The 27398-nt window shown below is 36.5% G+C and overlaps 1 protein-coding gene across 4 annotated transcripts in view; it reads right to left on the reverse strand.

Annotated features, from left to right (window-relative positions):
• Positions 1–336: 336 nt before the first annotated feature.
• BDNF (brain derived neurotrophic factor) overlaps positions 337–27398 on the reverse strand; it is a 136169-nt gene continuing 109107 nt past the window's right edge. For 2 of the 4 annotated variants that reach the window (XM_044059665.1, XM_044059667.1), the window contains exon 2: positions 337–3852. In XM_044059665.1, the coding sequence (XP_043915600.1) occupies positions 3091–3852 (762 nt within the window). In that variant the 3' untranslated portion in view covers positions 337–3090. Of the gene's footprint in view, positions 3853–24176; positions 24903–26543; positions 26932–27398 lie in introns of those variants that run through there. The other 2 variants (XM_044059668.1, XM_044059666.1) reach the window with 2 other exon arrangements.

Here is a 27398-nt window from a genome sequence, read left to right on the forward strand (position 1 = left end):
CAAATCAAAGAATGATGCTGCTGTACCAGAATGATTAAGAAGAAAATTATTTTACTAGTTAGTGTAGTGGAATTTTAGCATTTGTAGATATACTTAATAGTATTACAACTTCTAAGTCTGTGAGAAAAAAACAGAATGAATCATTCATCTCTGTACTATACCTCTCACTCTTAACAAGTGCAGTAGCTTCAAAAGGTTAAAGAGGAAAATGTGACAATTTTACAAGCTGTGCTTCGAGTAAGTTGTCTTAAATCAACATGTTTTATGCTGCTTATGCACACAAGGTTATCTAATATGTTTTTCATTTCAACTAAAAAAAAATCACATGGTGCAAGAGTTGTTTATGTAGTTTGAAAATATATTTAAAACATTGAAATGACTTCATATTTAAAGCACTGATAATGCCAGCTAGTCAAAGTAACTTAGCTCTGAATTATATTAACAGTATAATTCAGGTATGATCCAAAATAAAAGTGCCAATTCAATATATATCAATTACATTTTATAAATATACTAAAATACAATAAATATATATTTTATATTTACATTTGATGAATATATAGCTTTCATATAGATAACAAGGTCATGGATAGTAACACATTTTTCAAGTTACTGAATCAGACAAAGGAACATTCCAGCAAGAACATGCATACATACCTTTGTCACAGCTGCACCAAAGCAGGTACTATGACAAAATTACAGAAAAATAAAGATATAGTCTGTGTCACATTGCTGACAAGATTATCAAGACTTATCAATACACATTTCTGATTTGTGAAAGCTAACATATAATGCTTTTATGCCCCACTTTTACTTTAAGTGCACAGAAAAACATGTTTACATTTTCTGAATGCATACACCATCAATGAGGATAACTCTTAATTTTAAGAGATACTCTGTATGTGTACATCCTTGATATACTATTACCATTTTCAAATCAATAGTTAGACATTGCAGTTCAAAATTGCTACTTAATTAAAAAGCCATCTCTTTAAGTCTTCTTTCACTGGTGTGAATTATAAGCAATCCATTTGGCATACTACATATTGGAGAAAAAATGAGTTTCTTTATCTTAAACTAAGAGATGGTAAAGGGATATAAATTAGTGGGGCATGTAATTATACAGTTCACTCTTACATGATCTAGCTTGTTTGAAAAATGCTAGCCTTGTTTGGTAAAATTTCCAGAAATATTTCAGGATTTACTGCAGGACTGGGTTCTTATCTACTATGCATTTGGAATGATAATGGTACATTTTCAAGTTACTCGCCTAACTTTTAACAGCTTTACACAACTGTTAAAATGTTAAATTCTTTGGGTTTTGGAAGCCTCTTGCCCGAACGTAAGTGCAATAACAAGTAATGAATATCACTACTTTAATTGATTGCTTCATGCTTATGTCTTATGCTACATGCTTACTTTGGGGGTATAAGTCATAGAGCACTTAGACTAAATGAAAGCTACTCCACTTGTTGCCTATCTGCCAAGCAGCCTTCCAGGGAATGTTTCATTTACGCTTAGTGCAAGAGCTTTATGAATCCCTATCTGTATGTGTTGTACTAAAAAAAAAAAATTGCATCACTTTCAAGCTGCTGACATATCTAATGTCTAGCCTTTTGCATCACGGATTGTGGATATGCAAAAGATCAGTAACCAAACCTGTAGCTGGCCCATTTTCTTGTATATTACATGGTTCCATCATTTATGATGACATTTAAAAGTATATTATATAAATCAAGTGATGGATACTTTCATCAAAATGCTGAGAAGCAGTGCCACAACCCAAGTCAGAGTGATCTCAAACCAATTAGTGCTGGTAACACTTGCAGCTACGGAAAGGTCATAGAGGATTCGGATATATTTTTCAGCTCAGAAATCAGACACTACCTGTATTTTGCCAAATATATGTTTGCTTATTGAGAGTTATTGCATAGATGCATACCACAGTAATGTGATTACAAAAGTACTAGCATTACTGGCTTTGAGGCAAATATTTTGAATTCTGAGTTTTGACTACTTTTAGTATATGTTGTAATTAAGTGGTGAGTAATGTGGCTATTACAGACTAGTAGCATTATTAGCTTTGAGACGAATTTTTGATTTCTGAGTTTTTATGACTACTTTTAATATATTTAAGGTTCTCTAGAGTTTATTGTATTGGTGGTGATTTAAAAAAGCATAAAAGAATGCAAACATTGGGGCACACTTGAAAATAGGACCTAAGGGCTTAGTGAATCTATTTTATATAAATAAATTAATTAAGTAAATAAATAAATAAATTATTCTGAAAACTGAAGATATCTTTTTTTTTTTTCATTTTTGAATGTAAGAAAACCAAAATAAACTCCTTCTGGCAAGCAAGTCCATGACCATTAATACCTTGCTACTGCAAAAATGGTTTCAAAATTTGTACTCAGACAAAACAACACAAATAACATTTATTTAATCATGTTCAGATTTCTTTCAGAGTTAAGAACTGACATTTTGATGTCATAGTTTCTTTTCAGTTGCCTTTCTCTTTTTATTTATTTTTTTATTATTCTGATTTAGTATCGCAAACAACATCACAACATACAAAATGAATTGTCTTTATCCAGAACACATTGATGATCTTTAAACTAACAGGATTAAAAAAAAATAAACAGTAAAGCTTTGACAACAGCACCTTAACATTTTAACTTCAACGCCATTTGTAGAAGTTTAAAGCAGATAACAAGAATAAAGACCACTGTCTAAAATGTAAACGGAATGTTTTGGTTCATTTTGTTTAAAGGTGGACAATTTCTCATCAATTCACAACTGAAGCAGCATGCACTTTTTAACTCTGTTAATTTTTTTCATTTTCTTGGCAACGGCAACAAAACACAATGTCATTGAGGAATGTAATGTAGACTTATTTCAAAGTTGTGCGCAGATTTTTTTTTTCCTTTAGGTCATGTATATGTTCAATAAATAGACTTTAGAATCACTTTACTGTATAAACTTCATTTATACATGCAGTCCATAGAATTCTTTGATGGAATAATTTACCCTGTTATGTATATATACAAATAGATATTTTCTCAATAAAATCTATACAACATAAATTCACTATCTCCCCCTTTTAATGGTTAATGTACATACACAGGAAGTGTCTATTCTTATAAATCGCCAACCAACTTTTCTTTTGCTATCCATTGTTAGAGCTCGTACATAAGATTGGGTAGTTCGGCATTGAGAATTCCAATGCCTTTTGTCTATGCCCCTACAACCTTCCTTGGTATAACCCATTGGGTTGCATTTGGTCTCATAAAAATATTGCTTCAGTTGGCCATTGGGTACTGGGACTTTTTCTAGGACTGTGACGGTCTGCCCAGACATGTCAACTGCAGACTTTTTATCTGTTGCCGTTACCCACTGGCTAATACTGTCACACACACTCAACTCCCCACGGCGTGAAGGATCCGAGTGACGTCGAACCCTCATTGACATGTTTGCTGCATCTAAGTAGTTTTTGTATTCCTCAAGAAGGAAGAGCAGAGGGGGTTCCAAAGGCACTTGGTTGCTTAACATAACCCTAGATGAATACAAGTCTGCATCTTTGCCTCCTTCACTTGGCTTGATGTTCTGTTCTCCATCCAGCAGTTCTTCTATAACATGTTCAACAGTGTCTGCTAAAGAAGACAGTCCCCTAGACACAGCTTTGGATCCACCTATGCTGTCCAGAGTCCCATGGGTTCGAAGAACCGGGTAAGGTGAGCTGCCATGTCCTCTAGTGTTGGCTTCTTTCATAGGGGCAGCTTTCATGCAACTGAAGTATGAAATAACCATAGTAAGGAAAAGGATGGTCATCACTCTTCTCACCTGATGGAACTGTTAGAGAATGAAGAAACAGATGCATTATTTCTTATGATATCACAAAGTGGCTCATCATACAATATGACAGAAAATAGTTTTAATGTTATGTAAAAGCCTAGACATAGAACTATACAACATTTTTGCTAAAACCATAGTTTTATATTTTGTGCAGTTTTAGTGCTAACAGAATTTAAAATCATTGCATGCCAAAGTCAGCTATTACAGCATTATTAAAGCAGCAGAATGCATTATAATACTAATATAAATTCCTTCATTGCAATGATTAGTTATAATTCTACTTTCTTAAAACTAAGCAAACCTCCAAGGAAATGTTCAAGAAAGGCAAGCCTCAAAATATGACTGCATCCCCTAACAATACAGTATAATTAGTCTGATAAACAAATACAAATGTTAATGCCTAATGTTACAGACAGCCATCTGTATGATGAACAAGGTGGCTGGGAGACCATGCTTACTGAAGTAACATAATCCTCAGAAGCAGGTAACACATGAAAATTCAGTGGATAAAAAATCTGAATTTATACCACTGCAGCCTGATTTGTATACATGCATGAATATACATACATAGACACACACACTATTATATACATATACTTTATTATGCTGTGACAGACTTGCTAGCAGACGTGCTAGCTTTTCTAAGATGTCCCAGAAACACTGAAGGGAGAGAGAGGTATTGTTTTTGTAAATAATGGTACAAACTAGATTTTGAACACATTAAAAATCTAATAAAGGGGCAAAACAGTAAAGGTTCCTTAGGATTTAAACTGCACTAATAGCCCAAATTAATAGCATAAAGTACTGTAACTTCTTAAAGTATTGCAATAAAACGTCCAGGAAAAAGACAGATGTTAAGGTTACTTGTATTAACTGAAACATATTGATGAGGAATGGCATACATAGCTTGTGCATTCCTGAACTTTTCCTCACTTAGCTTACCTTTTAGATAAATCTCTTGGCATTCCACAATACCAGTGCTGTGGAACAAATTTATTTATAAAGCATTATCAAATACCGGTTACTAAACAGGTGAAGTGAAAATTACAACTTTAGTGGATTCTTGGTGTCATGTCATATTTTTCAGAAAGTAGAACACAAAAAATAAATAGGTTACAAAATAACTTGAACATACAGTAGCTATGAACTGGAAAAGAGCCATCAGTAATGACTTTTGGGGGTTCACATGCTTAAAAGTATCTGCTCTGTGTGATCTTCTGTGTAAGAAGTATAAAAGCTGCACTATGTCTTTCCCTGTGGATTCCAAACTGTACTAAGATGCTAATTATAATCTGTCATACAGTATTAGGTCCTGCAGTTTCTTCTGCTCCAAGATGAATCAGTTAATTTCCTACAATTTTCTACATTCACTTATCTCCATCTTACTCTCTTAGAATGGTAAACTTGAATATTTTTTCTTTTGAACAAGTTCTTTGTTTTAGTATTCACAAAACTTTAGCACTCTCTTTGACATCCTAGAAACCCTTGATCTCCATTCATTCCTTAATGTACCTGTTTAGGTTAGTGTACATGGTGATGTGGATATCCCAGCACTGCCAACCAATATGCGATATGGCTATAGCACGACTGCCAACCAATATGTGATGACCCTCCACTGGGCCAGTAATCAAGAAGCCTCTATCCTCACCACTGGCACCAGAGGGGGGCTTTCACTCGAAGGAAGACAGGTACACATACAGTATTTCCAGATGCAGCTCTCTACATCAAGTGCAATTTCCCTTAAGAGCACACAGAGACTACAGTCAGTCCAGGGCTTGTTTCTCCCTCTTTCTCCAGATCCCCAGTAAGACTCCCCACTGGCACAGCTATAAAGTTGAGATCTCAGCTAAGTGTCCAAACTAAGACCTTCAGCACCCTCTCTGTCCAACCAGTGCATTTTGTCTCTGCCCAAGTAGCTGACACCACACACACGCATAACCACACACACACACACGGGAAAGGCTAGCACAGGTTAACTAGCTATGCCCCCTTCTTGCCCAGACTATAAGGTAATTATGCCTGCCACCACTCTTGCCAGCTACCTTAAGGCTCTTCCAAGGGCAGCCAATATACTGAGTGAAATTAATATTAATGCAAATGGTAGTTTGAACAAGAGCAAAGCTATTAGTGTCTCACACAGTGTCACCAAATAAATATGCAAGTAGTCTCAACACTTAATATCTCTACAAAGATCAGCCACAATGAAAGGTTTAAATATATTTAACGATAAAGAATAAGAAAATATTAAGTATATATTAATAGTGACATAAGAGTTCAAATCACAGGAAATATTTAAAATATTACAGAAGTACAGGCTAAAAAAATAAAGAAAAACAATATCTAAACTAAGCTTCACATATTCCTGACTGAATCGAACGAGGAAGGCAGATGATGTGCTGAATGTTCTTCTTGTTGTCAGGCCCAAGACAGAATACAGAATTTTCTGTTTCACTAAGAGGCTTCTCAAAATAATATCTAAAATGACAATGGGGATACATGGAGAGGCAAACAACCTATGGCTAATATTCAGAGGCAGACCTCTGAAAGGTATATCTAGGTATTTGCTCACAAGAAGGAAGGAAGGCAAGACTTGGGAGAAGACCAAATATAGGAACAAGGAGGAGTCACTGAAATAATGGGGAGAAGTGGGAGGAAAGGGAAAAGGTGCACGCTGCCGACAAAGCAAAAAAAAAGGGCAATTGAAAAAGTAAGAAAGGCTAAGGCCAAGCATACTAGGAAACTAGCCCACAGGATAAACTGGGGAGAGGGTGAAACATTTTTTTAAATGCATCTCCCTTCCTTTCCCCTCCTCTCTCTCATATGTTTTCATTCCTATCAGTCTTGAGGACAGAACAGCCTAGCTTGGCTATATGATAGTCCTTTGTACAAGCCAAAGTGATGTTTGAAATGTTCACCTTGACATTCATCAAATAATCTAAAAATGCCATTCAATACAGCTAAAGTCACAGAGGCATAAAAGTATCATTAGAAAATGACAACCAGTAGAAAGAATAAAGAATTAGACAGATAAAAGGAAACATGGGTAAAGAAGGCATATAACTAAAGAAAACAAAATGGGGAGAATAAAGAAAAGTAGCAGAAAATATATTATCCATCCTAGAGAAGGCTTCAGAGTAAAAATCAGTTTGTCAAAATGGGCAGGATATTAAAAAAAAAAATCACTCAATATTATAATAAGCCACAATTCTATTTTCAGAATCTGCTGCAAGTGGTCACAAACTTACACTTTCTGTACTCACTGGCATAAAAAAATAAGAAATTTAGGTCATTTGCCATACAAGAAAGCATGATTCTGCTTATTAATTGCTTGGCAATACCAGTACTGTAAATGTTAATATAAACTAATCAGTAGCATTTCATAATAAATGGAAGGCTATCTAAAACCTAGTAGTTTTCAATGAAGCAGTAAATGGCCATGAGATTGGTATAAAAGGCTGAAATGCTTTGCCATGTATTGTCTGCTGCAGTGGTCAGCCTTAGGCTTTCTATAATTAATAGTAAATAAAGTTATTATAAAGTCTATAAGGATTAACTGTAACCATGTTATGTCAGTGTGGACCTTTTCTCTTCAGACCTCCACTGAAAATGGGATATTATCCCAGTCAGATGTTTCTGGTTAGCAAATGTCAAATAAAAATCAGACTCTAGTCATTTATGCCATCAATCTTACATCTAGGACAATTTATTCTAAACATACTTTCTCCTTTAATTAGAAGTGCACTCCCATGTCCTTTTTCATGGTTTTCTACCTTTAAAATCTTTTGACAGTTTAACAGTGGCACCAGGACACAATGATGGTATCACATATTCCCTGCACAAAGATTTATTCCATTTGAAAGAATGTGCACGTCAGTAACACCTGGTAACACTGGAGACAGCCCTTGATCATGAAATATTCCTTTAAACAGTACTTTTCCAAAAAGGCATTTAGGTAAAACAAGGTTTATACTGTTAAATGAGTCAGCAAAAGCAGGAGTTGTGAGAGTACATTCTCTATAACAATAAAGTGTGCAGATAAGATAATTGATGTAAACAAAATATACATATGATTTAGTAACTACTGAAAGTAGATGGCAGTGCTCTGGGCTCAAGTCAGTGGTTGGTGCTGTAATGGGAGAATGTGGTACTATACTCTCAAACCCCATTGCCATTACAGGGAATCAGTCTACAAGACTAGGAACTAGCAAAGTTATTTGAAGACAATAATGCACGCTGATAAATCTTTCTAGTGCTTTGGAGTGAAAAGCATAGAATTTACTATTTTGAAAGAAGTAGACCCAGGCCTGTGGCATTCCAGGTTGGGTTCATCACCACCCTTCTAGTCACCAAGAGGATTCCAACATGTGGAATATGTTCAAATCTTAAAAAGCACGCAGAAACTAGTAGTAAATCACTTTTTTAATCTACTTCAGCAACACCTCAGAAGGTTTCACAGCTTCGATCCAGTTGCTCTCAACTGTTGATGTACATGGAGTGACTTATAGGGTACACCTCTTGCCAGCCCATTATGGGATATTATTCCTTAGAAGGGTTTTAGAAATTTAATTGTGAGCTTCATATCTGTCAGTGCATGACAGTGTAACTGGTTTCCCTCATTTCAGTTCACCACAGGCTCTCACTCTGTCTCTGTTTTATATATATATATATATATATATATATATATATATATATATATATATATATATATATATATATATATATAAACAAACTATTACACTGCCTATTTTTAAACTTGCCATTGTTTAAGCTACATCAAGTAAAGGTTTGCTGTATAGAATATTGTTTTTCATGTGGGTACAATGTTGTCTACCGAAGGTTGTAAACTGTATACCAGTGACAGGTAATAAGCATAGCACACCAAATTAATTTAGGTCAATCTATTGTATTTTTTGCATTACCTGAGAAAGACTTCATGCAGTATTGTACCACGGAAGCTGCATTTTTTTCAGTAATTGCACACAATTAGCAAAGTTATATTTCAGATTCTTGACAGAAAATCATCTCTCATTTAGTTAACTTTTAGGAATTCTTTATTGCAAAATAATAATGAAATGAAATCTGATTTAGATGGACTATACACACCTAATCCCTTACCTCCACATCTTATAAAAAAAAAAACTGACAGACTGAGATAGTAAACAAGAAACCTACTTACACAGATGTTGACCAACTGAGAGCTAAATGAATGGGTCTAAACATCGAATGCTGAAAACAGCGAACGATGTTTCATCGACACATTTTCAGAGAAAGCTGAAAATGTCGAAACCACAGAACAGCGATTTCTTTCCTAGGGAAAGAAATCGCTGTTCCAACCAAAAATAATACACTTCCAAACACACACACACATACCCTAACCCTAATTGTACCCCCCCAAAAAAAAAAAACAGTAAACAACTGATATACACGTAACCCAACCATATATCTAACGGAAAAAAAAGTAAACATTTTAAAACATATGCACTTACCTTAACCCGCACCCTAACCCTAAGGTCAGTAACTGTTGCACATTCATGCTCGGGAGCTATACCGGACAAGGGGCCACACTAGACTACAGAACACAGCAAAGCAACGAAGCGGTCAAGCAACTTCTTTCCCAGGGAAAGAATTTGCTGAACAGCCGCTTCGCTGTTTTGCCTGTTCGCTCTGTATGTGTTGACGAAAACGCATTTGACAAAATGCGTTTTCGTTCTAATTAGAACCCGAATTAATGCAAGTCCACACTCTCTAGCAGGAATCTTAGCAATATAGGAACATGACCTACCATATGTACATCCACCTCAGAGCAAATACTCCAATACTAGCTACTGTTTTTCAACTTAGAAAGAATATGATCTGCTTCCAGAAATCACCCAACAGTTCAAACTGTTTTCATAGATTATGCAAGGCTTTAAAATGTGCATTTCTTATATGCATCACATTACTTCAAAGTTTGATTTAATTCACACAAATCCATTGTTAAAAATCATGTATTCTGCATTTCGCTTAATACTGGCACTAAGATCATACTACCGATGAAACCTATGAAAATTTGCCTTGAGATACTGAGCACAGTGGGGACGACCTTGCAATCTTTGCTGAAGCTAGGCAATGGTATGTGCCATACTTTTAACACGTCACTGCATTTCACTTTCTTTGGTTTAGCAAGAGCTGCAATGACAGCTGGTGGACAAAGATTTATGTCTCTGTTGCATGCTTTGGTGGTATCTTGCAGAGAAATGTATGGCCTTTAGACACACCAGACAAAGGTAGATTTAACAATACACACAGTCTACATTACTACAGAGTAAATCACAGCACCTGTAAAGATTTGTTTAAAAGCCATACTGAACATCAGCTGAACAACTTTACTGTTTTGAAATTTTAGATTGGCATTTGGATTGCTATTGAAGTCAACATTACATTTGCATTTGGATTCCCAGTGAAGTCAATATATACACTTACAGGACACAGAGCTAAATCTACATTATTTGGTTCCATGCACAGTTCAGAAGCTTTGACTTCCTGGATTAGCCATGATCAATGGCAATCTTGGGCTCAGACTCTGGACCCATCGTGAACCATGAGTACTTTCCTCCACAGAGGATAGACTCTCCGAAGCACTTAAAGTCATCCCCTGGATCTCATCTTTCAGGTCTCTAATGCTGACTGTCGGATAGCTTTCTAATCTGCTTATAGCTATTGAGGCTAGATCTTCTTGTTAATGCAATGGGACAGTACTGCAGCAGACAGAACGGTACTTTATTGCATCCCAATATGTTACAGGGCTATTCAGTTAAATGGGAAAATAACCAGATAATGATCAAAGTTGTCAAGTATCTCAGCATAAATTTTTCTTTTCCATAAAGTACAATACCACTCAAAAAAAACATCCTTCATCCATCCCTCATTATCTTCAACCATCACCTTCTCCTATACTGTCTGTCCCCTTGTACCCATTCACACCTTGCTTTAAAATGGTCACATTGGGCTGTTTTGTTATACTTATCTTAAACTATACAGCAACTCCAGTCATTTTCTAAATTCTAGTTCTATCATTTTGTCCCCTACTTGATCAGCAATGTATCATATGTAGTAAAATACCGTGAAAAAAAACAAACATTTCCAGCTAGCTTGGACTATTTCCACATAGCGTATTCTACATTTGTTTTTAAATATTTTACTCCCTTAGCTATACCAACCACACAGATGATAAATAATTCTAATAGTATAGTACTATTCATATTCACATGATGGATAGGCCTCTCTCATGGTGCAAAGAACTTTATGAAAATAAACTGGATGTATTAACACCTGGATAAACAGCTGAAAACCTACTATCTAAAGCAGGTAGAATACAGTATGACTGTACAACTGCTCTTCTTTATTACAGCAACAAACATCACAGAAATAGGCCAGATTCTTCTCCTCCATTTAGCATAAAAAGACATACAGTTAATGTACTCCTTATATACCTTCTAGAGGTCTTGTCACCAGAAACTGAACCCTGTTCTTAGAAGTGGTCACCGAGCCATACTTAACAGTAGTGAATTAATGGCTCTGAAGAGTTTGTGATGAGCCACAGCATATAAATTTTATGATGCTGATATTTTGTTCAGGGCACTGAAAGTAGTCAATCACTCCATATTTTGATCATGTTGTATCTTTTTACAGAAATTACTTTTCCAAAACCTGTACCTTAGCACATTCTCTGTTATACTTATAATATTGTCATTATATCAACTGAAAAATGAGCTGGAGTCTGTTTCCATAAAACTCTGCCACACGGCAGAGTAGTTCCAGATAAATCACGTTCTATTGACCATAACAGAGAAAAATCTGTATAACTCATTGGTTCTTGAAAACACAAAGAGCCACAATTTTCTTCATTTTACTTACAGTGACACTTTTACAACAGAGAAATTAATGTTGTTCAAAACAGTTTTATTACCAAATACAAACAAAATTTGCTGTGGACAAATGCTGGATGGTCTTTAGTTCAGGAGGCAATGTCTTTCTAAAGACAGGAGCTCTTAATGTTGAGTTATACCATAAGTAAATATGTTCTAACTAACCTGTGTCTTGTTTTATGCATTTTATGTTCCTACTAAGTAGCTTTACTTATCCAGGAAATGTGATCATAGATTTTCCAGCATATGGTACAACTTTAAATATGTTTTGTACTTAAAAGTCCTGTATGTGTAATCCTATTCAAGATCTACTGAAAACAGCAAAATTATTTTCATTAATAGCCAAGTTGCTTAAAGAACAATAAATTATATTTCAATCATTAACAGATAAGCCATTTGTAAATTAAGCATTACAGAACAATAGTGAGCAGGTCATAAGCAGGAGTTATCTACTTCAATAAAAGCAGAATGCATTAACTCACAGCATAGAGGAGTGTCTTCATAAATTTCTATTTTATTTATCATAAAAAAATTAACTAAGCATTTGCACTGTGGCATTTGAATTGACTTTTATGAATTATGATTATAAACTTAAATATTCCCTAAACTGTGTTTGTATCATCCTTTTTCTAATCCCATTTCTACATGGGATCAGACTGGAACATCAGCCGTTTCCAGTCTCAACTTCTTTAGGAGTCATGCCCACCTGTTACAGGTCTTCTCTTATGCAACCACTCCATCTCATTTAGCTTGCATCGCATTTTACTTAAAAAGAGAGAGAAGGGAAATCTTTCTGCCATTTAATCTATTAAAAGAATATACAGTTTTTTGATAAACTCTTGTTTTAGGGTTAACACACAACAAGTTTTTCCAAGTTCTACAGCAGCAGAGCTCCATTTGAATCTGTACTCTCCTTGGGGCCACATTACTTTTCAATCAAGTTCTACAGCAGCAGAGCTCCATTTGAATCTGTACTCTCCTTGGGGCCACATTACTTTTCAATCTCATTGCCTGGATTAACCCCACTAGGCTGGGGATGACAGCCATGTCCAAAACTAGCAAAGTGGATTCATAGGAAGAGAGAAGGCCTGAGACCTACTACTACAGCTCTCATGGGATAGTTTAAATTAGTTATTGGAAGCCCTACTTCAGGGTCGCTGTTAAAAGTCAACTAGAGCTGATTGACGAATCTGGCATTGTATAACAAGTCTTCAGGCAGCACTGTTACTATAGCCCACAAACAGGTTGCAATCTTAAGGAATTCACCAAGACTCGGTATGTGTGAGCACATGTTCCTACACCTTTTTTTCTGAATCCTTTACAGAACTTGTCAAAGAAAAAATCTAGAAGAGCTTCAGAAATTCCAAAGAAAAGTAGGCATTTTTCAAAGAGTAAAGCAAGAATGTGAACAACATGCCATGATATGGTGGCTGTGCAATGGACTTGAGAGGACATGTATGTGGGTTTGAGATCTGTGGTCTCAAATTATTCTCACTTTTAAGATCCAGTCCTATTCAATATCCTATATGCAAAGCCAGTGGCTCTACAAACATTCATACTAGGGAAATAAATCTAATACTCCAATACATAAAACTCACTGGAGAGAGACATTGAGTTAAGAGCCCATAGTCAGCTTCTGGAATAATTACTACAGGTCAAATATTATTTTGAGTTCCTTTAAGATGAGTCTTTTTCACTGGACAGACAGACAAGTTTACACTGTCGTTATCAGGTACATCCCTGTTCAGTTTAAGAGGTTAGCACTATTAAAGTGCTTCAAAAGACAGGTACAACGTTTAAGTGTTCCTGATTAGAAGATACCTAGCTATATACATTGTTAAGAGTCCATGTGATTGCTGGCCCAGTACTGTTCCTATGTTCTTAACACAAAATTAGACCAGCTACTAAAAAAATCACAAACTTAGAATACAGGCTACAAGAAACTATTAGAAGTGGACTTGTTTAACAATTTGAAATGTGGTTTGAATGAAAGTCACTATTTACCCATATCTGTGTATTAGGCAACTGAAAAAATATAAAGGGCCAACATTAATCCAAAAATGAAAATGGCTATGACTAGGTAAATTAGCATATGCTACTAAGCAGGTTTGTTTTCATGTCCAAGTTGCAGCAGTACTGTGTCAACAGTACGTTAGAAATAATGTTTGATTATGGATGTCTGAACCTACATTCACTCATCTACATATGCCAAGAAGAGATATGTACGGACGTACTGAAATGTGTGTGAGTTTCCTTCAAAGTATCACGTGTAGCACAAGCAGTTCCTGCTAAAAATAGAATGACAAAAGTACTGCACTATACAGAATTATGTTTTAATTAAGCTATGTGTGGATGGTTATTAACTCTCTACTGATGAAATCCTAACATGTCCCATTATCAAGAAATCACTGCAACCTAAGACTGAAAATGTTCTGGCCTTGTGTAAACTGTTAATCACTAATGTTTTCTTAACAAATATTTAAGAAAAAGTAAAAAAGATGGTGATGTATTTATTTATAATACGTTTCATTGTAGGTATTGTCCTTTTCTAGCTCAGAAGCTTTTTTCATACTTTACTTGCAGAACAGGTTTGTGGCTGAAAAGTCTTGCTAATGGTCCATTCTCACTGCTGAATGCATGGATAGAAGTTAAAAAAAGTCTGTTACCTTTAATTCTAATATGGTGGCTTATCTTGTAAAGGAACCGCTGTTCCGTTTTGTTATGTTGTTCTGATTATTGGCAACAATGGAACAAATTAACTTTAACCCATAAACACACTGATTCAATAGTTTATTTTGCAAAGAAAGGTAACATGGGTCTTGGCTTCTAAAGCTCAGCAGAACTTGTTGTAAATGATTTTCAATGTAAAGTACTTGTTTTAAGAAACATTTCGGATTAAGAAAAAGAGGGCAATAACCTAAGATTATAAATTTCACAGAACTAATTATTCATTCAGCTAATACAGTTTCATGATAGCTCTGTGATGTGTTTCTAGTGCTAAGCAGTAGTTCTGCTGTGGTCACATACACAGCAGGCTTAGACAGGCCTTCTGCTTATTTTCCAGTTCTCTCTTACTTAAAAATAACCCCCACAAAAAACAGATATCACAACTTTATCAACTTTTATCACTGGAGAAGTAGAAACATGTCATAGCTATTTTTTTAGCTAAAATATGTTGGACGGTGACCTATGCTTTCTCTCTCTCTCAATTACACAATATTTTAAGAGTATATTGACACTAAATGAAAAAGCATACTGTACACCATTCTAACTAAATGTGAAAAAAAAAACAGTTGTACTCCAAACTTTTTTAACTTGGAAAACTTTAGAAAAATTTAGCTGATGCTGAAAAAAAGTTTTATTCTGTGGAAGGCTGGGCGCCGGGCTGGCAACTCGACACTGTAAAACTCCACTGCCAATCATGAGCGGACAGGTGATCCGCTGTGGTGACCCCTAACCGGGAAAAGCTGAAAGAAGAAGAAGTTGTCTAAAATAAAACAGCTAATCTTAAATGGCATTAATGACTAAAGTGGGAAAAATGTTCTAGATTTCTAGATTTAGCACTCTGTTCCTCTTTTCTGTCCCACATAGTTTCTTACCAACAGGTGTGTCAAGCTGTTACTTTAAATGAATAACAACTCAGAAATCTGTTTCTAGTATGGAAATAGACAAACATAAAATGCAAATGAATGAAAAGTATAAACAAATTGGATACAAGCAAATTAACAGCAGAAGGAATTTCTACCATAACATAGCACTGTTTTACAACTTCTAAAGTTTCCAGAAAGAACCAGGAAAAGTGTCAATAGATAAGATATACATGAAAGCCAAAATTCCATAACATTTCTAATATGTGGAATAAAACAGACTTTTACTGTATTATAACAGGTGTTTTATTAAATCTGACAAGGTTACTAGGAATGCCAATATTTTGGTTAATTGCTCTGGGCGGAGATAAAAGCACAACAGAGAAAGAAACTAAATTTATCTGACCTGCATTTGCCCGCAAGATTTTATCAGTGAGCAGTGCTTCCTTTCTCATTTATTGCAGCTGTGCAGTAAACTTGATGTAGATGGTAATGACACTTAATGCCTCTAGATGGCGAGATTAAATTACTTACTAAATGCTACGCATACGAAGGAGTAAGCATTAGTAAAAGCTATTGTATGCTCATTGGCATTTCAGCAGAGAGAGAGAGAGACATCTGTTGTGTGCTTAAAGCTGAAGCATTCCTATTAGCCACAATACTAGACTAAAACACCAATTGTATTTCAGTTTTTTTCTTTAGTATTTTCATAGGAGGAAGAAACAAGCATGCAAACTGGATACACATGAAGCCAGTTATACTTTATCTTGGCTAAATCTTAGTCTCCTAAATGTTGTATTACACTACAAATAAAAAAGCAGAAAACAACTATACAAAGGATTCAGATAAGTACTAGCAGTGCACAAAATGAATGCAAAGTAAACATCTTCATTCAGTCAACATGACATTAGTCTAGAGGAAACACATTAATACAACTACTACCAGTACACACAATGAAAGCTAAACACTTATATTTAGTAATGCTGAGGACAGTCTGGGGGGCGGGGGGAAATCACCTCAGAATATCTTAACATGGTTGCTCAATCTTTGCTTGTAGACAAGTGTTTGGGAATAGAATTCCTTCTGCTGTGCATAACTTTGGTATGAGAGATGACATGAATATGTACAAAAGTGTGAAAACATATTTTAAGAACTGGCTGTCATCTAAATGCCATTTCAGGGATGTTAATTGTTTCATGCAGGCAGTATGTGGCAGCATATCAATAACTGTGGGCTCTAGCTAAGACAGAAGCCCAGGGCTCCTTAGAATTACTTACTATTTCATTCATCTAAATAAATAAAATGAATAAATAGAGCATGCTGAACATGGATAAGAGCTATGAGCTCATAAGTAAACACTGCTGTCCAAAAAACACAACTGTTATTAAAAAGTCCTTCATGAGCAAAAGCATTCGTATTTAGAATATGTTCAAGTTATCCACACACATATGGGTTGCTGATTTAATTTTAGGTATGTGTATCCAACTGATTTTAGACTGGTAGCATTGTAAAACAATATGGCTGAAACAACTGCTCTAAGGATTTTGTCTACTGTTGTCTGTCCTTATCCAAGCTTAGAAAACAAAAATTCATACTAAGGTCCGTCCTAAAGACAGGGTACAAATTATCCTTATAGCTGTAGAAAACCCTGACAACTGTCCAGATCATCTTCATTTTTATATATACAGGGTAAAAGATTTTGACCAGTGTGTTTTATGCCTTATGAATGTGAATGATATCATACAGCTTGAGATGTCTCTGTTTATGAGTGTTATACTGTCATTTATGTATAGAGTTTTGCCTTACAAGAGAAGATTAATGGATTAGAATAGCTATCCATTTTTGTTCTTTCCTCGTGTGGACTACATTCTCTGAACCCTTGCAGCATGAAGTATTTAGATACCGCCCTAAATATGACAAAAAAGCATTTCTCACTTTAATCTCAGACATAGTGAGTGGGTTACCATATTCTCCATATCTTACCAAACCAAACACCTTAACAAGTGTCTAGTTCCTTCTATTTGGAAATGCTTAAATTTATGTGGTTAATGTTCACTACATCCTCATGTAGGTTGGGTTATCTCACTGGAGCTGTATTTTTATTTTATTTTCCTCAAAAATGTAGGTATTCCAGAGTCCCAGCAATGATGGCAGAATTAATAACAGGGATGGATTCTAATGGTGAAAGAGCATAATTATGGAGATGTAGGGGCACAGTTAGCAAACAATAACCTAGTGTTTAGATGGGAAAGAGAATCCATACAGTGTGCAAGTGAACGCTGTTAAGTTACTGTAATCTTTCATTTCTGTGTTAGAAATGATGTCATTTTTGTTCAGTGAATCTTTGCAATCTTCAAAGAGAAAAACCATTACCACTGTCTTCATCATTCAATTTATCTACTACTTCCAGAAGGGAAAGGACTACAGTTATCTGCTGTAACAATATGCTGGACTGCTGTATGTTTACTTTGCCTGTAGAATTTAGCAGTCTTGTTGTAGTATCAGATGAACAATACATGATTTGTATGGATTTGTGTGTTTTAGTACATCAAGTTCAAGATGATTTTTTAAATCAGTTATAGACAAGGGATAAAGTCAGAGTTCTTTAAATTCTTACTGTTGTGTTTTAAGGTATGAAATGATGACTGCCTCACTGTTAGACTATTCTGATGATCTAGAGAAATGCAGATTAATAATCTTTCATATGAGGATATTGGCAAAGAGCATAGGTATTAGTGATGAAGGAATTTTGTCCACTTCTTTGTAATTGCTCTGGGGACATTAGAGAAAACAATGTCCACTACACTGTTAAAGCCATGATACTGAATTACCTACATCTGTATATGGAATGACTGGATTTAAAACGTTTAATTGGATAATTAAATCTATTCTATTTCTCTGCAAATCAGCTGTAATAAAAGCATAAAACTATTAGGAACAGTTAACTAGTCGGTATGTAAACCTGCTGTAGGAAAAGCTTAACATTAGCAGTAGTTAACCAGCTACTCTATACATGCCTTTTTCAGTTTTTCTAGTTCCTTTAATGCATCTGTAATGTATTCCCTTCATAGTTCATAGCATTGAGTGGTTAACTAAAAAGTTGAAAGTTATTTTACAAGGTTTGTATTTTAACCATTTTACCATAAATGCATATTTATATTGAGGAGAGTAGAAATATTCTCATTCTGTATTTTATTCAGATTGCTACATGTGTTCAAATGAGTCGTTGCATAGAGAACAGATACTTTGCAAATAAATTAAAGTCAGGAAATTGATTAGAACCTGTATCTGGATGTACTGATAAAGTGTCTTAAGTGTTTTCTCATTATACAAATAAATGAAAATAAAGTTTTCAGTGAACATTTAAGTAAATAAATTTGCTTCTTAAAAAGAAACAACAAAAAAGATGTTAACAGAGGACTCCTCTGTTTGAATTTGTGGTAGCTCAGGAAGATGTAAAAGATCCCACTGCACCTATCAAAAAGAGGAGGGGGAACTTCCCTGATGTCTTGGCCAAATTTCCTCTAGTGGTTTAAATAACATCTTGGGTCTTCCTTGAAAAGAGACCACTAGCTTAGTGGAAAGAAATCCTGTTAAAGAATTAATAAATAAAAATGTTTGTAGTGCACCATACTAATACTTTGCATCTGGTATGTATACTTCTGGAGAATTCCAGTAGATATTGGTGTTGCAAATCCATCCATCCATCTACAAGCCCCTTTTCCCCATTTTGCACATGGGGTTGATGTGTCACTTCAGCAGTGACAATTATTTCAAGCCAAGGTTTTACTATTTATCTTTAAACAGAATTCCAGTAGATATTGGTATTGCAAATATTTATCTTTAAATAATCATGATCACTCAAAAAGTTGTGAATGCATAAAATGGAAAGCATAAGCTTTTTAATAGAAAAGATAAATTTCCAAAATGTATGTTTTATGGGGAAGGGGCACTTTCCCACCTTCTGCTCCTGCTTAAATTACATTTAAAGTCATTACTACTTGGATAATCAGTTTTGTGAGCAAAAAAGTAAATCCGGTATTTGCTTTTTTGGTAGGCCCCAATCTGAAACCACTGCAATTTGTGATACAATTGTGTTTTAACATAATTCATGCCTCCCTTAAAATATTAGAAATAAAATAGGGTTTATACATCAGTTCTGTATCATCATTAAAATGAACAGACCCAGCTGCATATTTTTTTTTTTTTTCAATTTTAGTTAAAACTGATAAATTACATTCACTATACAGTAGTCAAAAGTATAATTTGAATAGTTCTATTTCATGTTATGGAAGGAGTTACAGACATTTACCTCCAGCAATAGAAGTATGAATTTGTTTTAAATCTACAGGAAACATCTATATAGCAGTACAAACTAGGAGCAACCAAATTATCAAGAGCTGTGCAAGATCTCAGTCAGTTGAGCATGTTAACAAATCATTTTATCATCAATACAACAATTACCGTTGACTCTGGTGTTATTACACAAACCTTTTCTTCAAGGACAGTTGGTTTATTGATCATTCTTCACTTAACCAAGCAATTCCAACACTAGCAGTCCAAACTATATACAAAGACTGTTTTCACAAATCAGAGTGCTGCTGATAAAATGTACTATTTGTAATGTAGTCATATCCATCTTGGATTTTCTTATTCAAGGTAAGGGTAAAATAGCATCCCCCCCTCCCACCGTCCAACAAGAAAGGACGGGTGCCAAACAAAAGTCAGGATTAAGTTTAAGAAACAATTCTGTCAAAAGGTTAGCCTTGGAAATTAATAAATGACTCATCCTAAAACTTGCATGACTAGAATGCTGCATGTATCAGAGCTATGCCCCCATAAAGAAATACTGAGGCAGTCTTTTTTAAGTGCACTCGAATGCTTTACTCTCCAACTGCTTCTGTGTCAGTCACTACAAATTCCATGGCAGTTTAATTTATCAAGGCTTTCAGAAAAGGAGGCAGTAGAAGTCTCCTTTGCTTGCATAGGTCCGTTTTAGCTATTCCTCCTGAAATGAATTAATCTTCTAAACTGTCTTATCAGACTGATATTCAGGCACTATGACATCCTCTGCGAGGATCCATTTTGTATCCTTGGTCTCACCAAAAGGATAAACAGTCATGACCACAGCACTGCTTGGAATTCATTCATTTTCACAAATTTTTTTTTACCAGATTACTTCATTGAGATTCAGGGACCGCAAGATCCTTAAGGATCCACTATGTTTTTGTAACACAAGGAGAAGAGGCAGAGTGCAATAAGCAAACATAGTTATGAGAATTACTGGAAGCAGGGCATTCAGTATGAAGTGATGGAATGCAGTGAATGGTCATCATCCAATATCCGGAAGAAAACTGCACACCATCATGACATTATAAGCAGCCCTCCATTTATTTTCTTATTTTGCAAGTATCCTACAGACTTACTGCTCTGTCCTTAATGCCCAGATATGCTGTGCTGTAACATGTTGCTGCACAAATCAACACCAGTTAGCTGGCTTACCACAAAACTAATTTTGTAGACATACACTGTCACTGTAGTCAGAGACTGACAGAACATATGCCATCTACCCAGTTGGCTTTTTCAAGGGTTCAGTGGACAAAGTCAAAACATAAGTCACCAGCTCAGCAGTGCAGGCAAATCACAACATATTTGTAAATTTTTTCCTCAGCTGTAACCTAAAATGAGAGCAACATCAGGCAAAGAGGAAAATAAGCTACAGCCTAGCTGGGAGAAGCAACACTCGGTGCAAAGGCTCCAATATGGTTTTCTGTTAATCACCGCGACTAACCAAAGAGTAAATACCTTCCTCTCATACCTCTCAACCTCGTAGAGCAAAAAATCTGGACAAAGCCTAAAATGATGGCTGGGCAAATAGGGGCAAATTTTAGATATTGCACTTACAAACTTGAAAGTTGATAGAGGCTTTCCATTAGCATACATTTTTTGAAGGACGTGGAGTCAAACTCAAATGTTAGTCATTATTTAATGACTTCAGTCCTAAGCTATTTGCCAGAAAGGTGCAGATTTTAGGAGGAACACACCAAAAATATAAGGCAAAAATCTGGACATCCTGCGAAAATCTGTACAGTTGAAAGGTATGCGTCCTCTCCACATCCCCGCAAATTTTAGGCAAAAAGCCTATAGAAAGATGTCCTTTATGTATGTATTCTAACTTGTGTTCAGTCCTGGCCATATGTTACCAAAACACTAGTTCCTCATAACTTATTTTTGACTCGGGCACAAAGGCAGTCTACAAAGTCTTGAGTATGTAAAAATCGTTTAAGCGAACGAACATACGCTACAGAAGTAGTTAGGATTACCCCTTTACTGGCTTGCTTCCTATTGTGCGTATTTGCTCGTTTTTTTTATTCATCAGTAATTATTTGCGTTTAGCACGGTATGCATTCCAGATTGTTATTCTGTATACTGACCTTGCCCTTCTACCCAGGTTGTGGCTTCAAATGGTCCTTTTTCGGCAATTCACTTATAATAGATTCCCCCCCCCCCCCCCCCTTTGTGGACCCTCAAGCTGACCATAACTTACTGAGCCATTTCAATTTGCAATAAACTGTTTTTGCGCCCGGACCCTACAACTTGAAGGGTTAAAGACGATATCGTTTCAATATCCTCCTTAGATTATTCACATAACGTAATATGATGGGAATGTTATGCGTCTCTTTTCCTCTTGGCGTACAGAACTACAGTTGTGTTGGAGTCAACACCGCGCAGAAAACTAGCCAATGATAAATGTAAGGCATAAACAAAGCTAATCTGGTCTGCTGTTAAAATAAACCTCCAGGAGGAGACCAGAACAAATGCAGTCCTACACATCAAGAGGAAGAATGTACAAAACCGTCGTCATATCAAGTTATGGCAATAATCTAAGAAGGTACTGTTAAAACGGCACGGTCTCTAACCTTCCATCTTAAATTGTCAGTTTTTGACGTAAATCAAGATTACATTAGTTGTCATCAGCTCTCTGCTATGACTGTACTAGAATGGTTTGGTACTCAGTATAGTTGAGCTAGGAAAAAGGGAAACCACTGTGTAAACTGGGTAAGTGGACTGTTCAATAATGACCCTTAAACCCATGACACAGGCAGGAGAGTAAGGTGCAGCTACTTACACAATACAACTAGTAAAATTAACAGCAATCTAGAAAGCAGAACATGCTAGATTAAACAGGGAATTTCTAACAAATAGGTGAGTAAATATCAAGTAAGCCGATACAGGGCAGATCCTAACCAATGGTGGACGTTAGTGTAACTTTTGTGTTTTTTTGTTAAAGCACTCGACAAACCTTTCACTTGTGTTATGATCAGGCTTGCACTTCAGTGTCCAGGAAGCAATACTTGTTTGAATCTTCCATGAGCTAATTTAGGACTTTCCAGTGGCAGTACCTGCAAACATTGCCGAGTACAATAAAATAGCTAACATTTGAAGAAGCTGTGCCACTTCGCAACATTTAAAATCCCGATCTTCTGCAGACAGCCCACAGGTGCCAAAACATCGCAGCAGTTCATGTAAAACCTTAAGTCATACTGTACCGACGTATTTTATAGAGATGGTTATATTGTAATGCTTCGCATTAAACGCAAAAGTTGGGCTGGGCTAAAATATCTTGACAGCTACACCTAACAAAGAGTTAACGAAAATAAATAAATATCAAACAAACACGAACTTTGTCAGTTTGTATCAACTGACATAAAAAGGACACACTAACTGCAAATGTATGGGGAAGACAACTTTAAAAGAACTTCAGTCACAATGCTTTTTTTAAAGAAATTTAGCATTTCCCAGTAACAGGGTTCTTTCTACAACAATAGCCTTCATAACGACTACTTGTGTCTCAGTACTTCAACAATATTCACTAACTAACTAGGAAGGCAGGGTAACACGAAAAGCTTTCTGGAATCAATATTTCCACTGAAACTGCAGCTCTGTGCTTCATAACAGGAAAACTGTCAGTGAATTGCTCTACGAGGCGACTGAGAGGATTGCAATTAAGCAACAATTTTCCAATTAGAGTGAATTGAGAGCTCATAACAGGCATTTGAAAACAAGACCCGACAAGGTAGTAATTACCCTATTAAAGGTCCTCTCCACTCACACAGTCATCAGGCCTTTAACCAGCCAGTGCGCTCCCGAGTGCTGAAAGTAGCAGTTAAGGCATTTCAATAAATCAATACAAGGGATGTTTAGATTGTTAAAGGAGAGCTCTATTTCTCTTTCGAATGGAAATGTACAACACCTCGCCTTCTGTATCAAATAAGTACTGGCAAATTAAGCCCATTATATTGCTTTCCACCGCAATTTGGATCTGCGGTTCAATTGTGCAATCGAAATGGGTCTTGGAAAAGTCCTACAAAATATATTAACTTAAAATGCAGCCGAAACATACGATCCAGTAACCTTTAGTTTACTGGTATTCAAAACTATACGTGCGTGGTAACTGAGAGGAGGGATGAAAGCACTACAATGACCACCAGCGCACAATTATGCACACTTCATAAAACGTGGCAATGGTCCACTTGTATTTTGAACCAGCAGAAACACTGGCTAAAGAGTCTCAGTTGAGGAATTGTACGCAAACTGACGGTGCTTTTTAAATCAGTTGAATGAATGAATTAATGAATTCGGGTCCCCCCCCCCCCCCACACACACACACACAATTATCAAGCCAGAAGTACAGGGGTCCTTCAACACGTAATCTTCATATAAAACAGAAGGATTCTGAAGTCCAGTTTATTATGTCCATATAAATTTGCGTCCTTTATAACATCATATATTTAACATAAAAGTGTTAACGAAAGATGCTTCCTACCTCATTTACCACGAAGTAATCCAAACTCGGAAACTGTACGTCTGAACAACCGGGGTAGTTCTATATTCCTATTTTCACTACAAATAGTTTTTAAAACTCAAGATTACTGACAAATTGGTGTTAGTGGTCTAGCTGCACACAGTTAGACTAAATATTTTGTGCAAATTTAAACGAGTAATAACTCCGCTCCAGATGCGCTCCTAAGCAAAACATCTTCCCCCTCTGCAAGCAGATCTACTACAAGTTGTGTTTCCTGCTCCGTCCTTAAGAGGACACTCCAGATTCAGTCAGAGCTTCTTCGACGGCAGATACACAATCCCAGTTCCAGTTTTCGGCGTCCTTTCCTTGTGTCACTGTCAAGTACCGCACCTTACAACTTGTGCGCCGCTGTCCTTGGAAAATAGAAGCACTTTATATATAAAATGTTGCATGTTATTCAGCTGTCGCTGTTCCAGGTACACTAAGTAACACTCATCGATGTCCACGCTGGTATAATATCTTAAAGGTAATAGCAGCTTTTACAGACTGCTGCGCTCACTGGGGCACTATTATTCCATTTTTCACAACTACCTTCATCGCGGCAACCAGCAGGGTGTACTCTAAAGCGACAGTTTTTATAGCGTCTGAGCGCAACTTGTATACTGGTCAGACAGCAAATAATCCTTCCGTTATCAGTGCTTTCTCCTGTAAACCCTTAAGAAAATGTACTCGTGGTCTTCCACGTTCCTAAAAGCATTTTATACTTTTTCAAGCAGTCCGTGACACACCAAGAAACACCGCCCTCCCCTTCCATCCACTCCTAGCGCTTGCATCTGGAATCTTTAGAAGCGCACACCCATTTTCCATTCACCAGCAAACAAAATAAACAGGCGAGAGGAAGGCGGATGCCCCCCCCCCCAAGATTTACACATACACACGCACACAACCCCCAGCAGTCTACACTCACATGGTAAACAGTCCGATCGTCTGATTAAAAAAAGACCACCTAACCTAGTTAAAGCCATTGAATAAAATGAATACAAAACAATGAATAGTGCACACATCTAGTTAAACAAGGTCAAAGGAACCAAATAGTATTTACATATGCTTCGTGCAGTAGGCTACGACTCAACAGCTAGACACCAGACCAAGCTGGATACAGTCGAAGCCCTCAGCCAGAATTTCATGAGCAACCCCCACAGGACAGCTGAGCCGCACTGTAAACAAACTTCATCTTCTAAACACTTTCTCTATTTGACAGGTTGCATTTCTACATTATAGATCAGTGATCATATATTGATTACATATATGTGTGTGTATATCACACGCACACTTTACCCAGAGTACATATCCTAAACACTCGGTATTTAACGCATTGCAGTGCAAGTCAAGGATCATGTGTCAATATTATAAGTTACACACATATATATGGACACACGCACACATTACGTACACACATGCACACATTACGTACACACACGAGGGAAAGGTATTATGTGTATAGCAGAGTGCATAGTTGAGCAAGTAGTCTCTACCGCGGTTCGTGCATTCTTCAGTTGTATCTGTCCCTCTTCTGCAACGCACCACTAAAATACATACACAGGGGTGCAGTTCTCTTCTTAATCTGGTGCTGCTAAGAAACACTTAAGATAATCGGACGGCTGTGTTTAAAGCCATGTGAACATACAGTTTTTTTTCAGTAATATTGTGTATAATGCACAAGGCAGTTTATTCGTCCGAGAAGACAGACCCCACTGTACAACTGAATGATAACCAATAGTGAACGAGCATCGAAAACAGAAAGAGGATTAAAATACTGCAAATGCTCGGCTATATCAACCGGGCGTAGCGCGATTCTATTTGTAAACTCGCTTCAAAAATAAAAAAAAGGAGTTAAAGATCGTTACCTATTAAGCGCACTCCAGGCTACTGATATTCCATTGGTGCTGATCTAGCTCTTTGTTTTGTACTGGAGTCTGACATTCTACTGGTGCTGATTTAGTACATCGTTTACATTTGTGTCTGATGCTCCACTGGGACTGATCCAGCCTCTCTTTTTGGCTCAAGTCTTTGGCTCATAGGACTGAGAAAAACAACCAGTCTACAGCGGGTATAATTAGCTGCAAAGTATGTTGCGTATATTATTCTCAGACAGGTATACATACACCTACAATCATTAGGTGTGGCGCTCGCTCGCGCCCGTATATACATACAAGCGCGTTCACGCCGATGCTCAAAACTATTACCAAAGTCATAAAAAGTGCCTAGGTTAGTGGGGTATATGGCCATTAAGATGAGCTAAACCATTTCCGACTGATACGCTCACATATTAGTCTTTAAAGCAAATAACCATTGCCAGCAGAACTGGGTATCTAGGCATTTCCTTACCTTCTGTGAGGGGATTCAGCAGATGCCACACATTCGGTTCCTCCTCTTTTGCTTCTCCCCAGCCCTAATCTTCAGTCATCTACCCAGCCATTTACATTTATTGATATATGAATACGTATACAAACGTAGGCCGATCACCACCTAAACTTCACATTCTAGAGTTTTTCTTCATTTCTTTAGGAAAGAGATATGGAGTTTTCATGCGCTAACTGATTCAGTGATTCCAACAAACGTTTGGAAGTTTTATTGTGAAATCTTTCCCCAGTATGCATAAGAGTTCTGTCTTAATCTACCTCTCTACCTTCCACGTCCTGCTTCTTGTCAAAGAGCAACGAGCTTAAAACAAGTACTAGTTGGCCAGTGTAAGTTACAAATTATTTAGACCTTGTCTGACGTTCCCATTGGTCGCACAGGCTAGAGCCTCAGTACTTCTGGAGGCTTGAAACTCCCAGTGGCAGCTTAAAGCGACAACCCTTTCATGAAACAAGTAATGGAAGATCATCATGACACAATACAGACAATACGCAGTCTAATGCAAATTAGCTAGTCTTTTTACTCCATCCCCCGCCACTACTGATTCTCTAAGATTTCATGTAAAGACAGACATGTTCCTTCTCCAAGCAATTAACAAGTTGAATGAATACCTGCATTGCACTTTCTACGTTTTTTAAACATGTTCAGGTGCGGTCCAGACCTGGCAGCCTTTACTTCAGCAGTTAAACTAAATTAGTACCCATTCGAGTACTACAGAGCACAGACTTGGAAACTGTTGTTTTATTCTCTTTCAAATCATATTTGCTTTATACAATTCACCTAGTGGGAGTGGGGCGAAAAGTTATTTCGCCACTACTTAAA

The sequence above is a fragment of the Protopterus annectens genome, chromosome 17.part0, assembly GCF_019279795.1.
Source record: "Protopterus annectens isolate FY-2018-M chromosome 17.part0, PAN1.0, whole genome shotgun sequence".
NCBI lineage: Eukaryota > Metazoa > Chordata > Ceratodontiformes > Protopteridae > Protopterus > Protopterus annectens.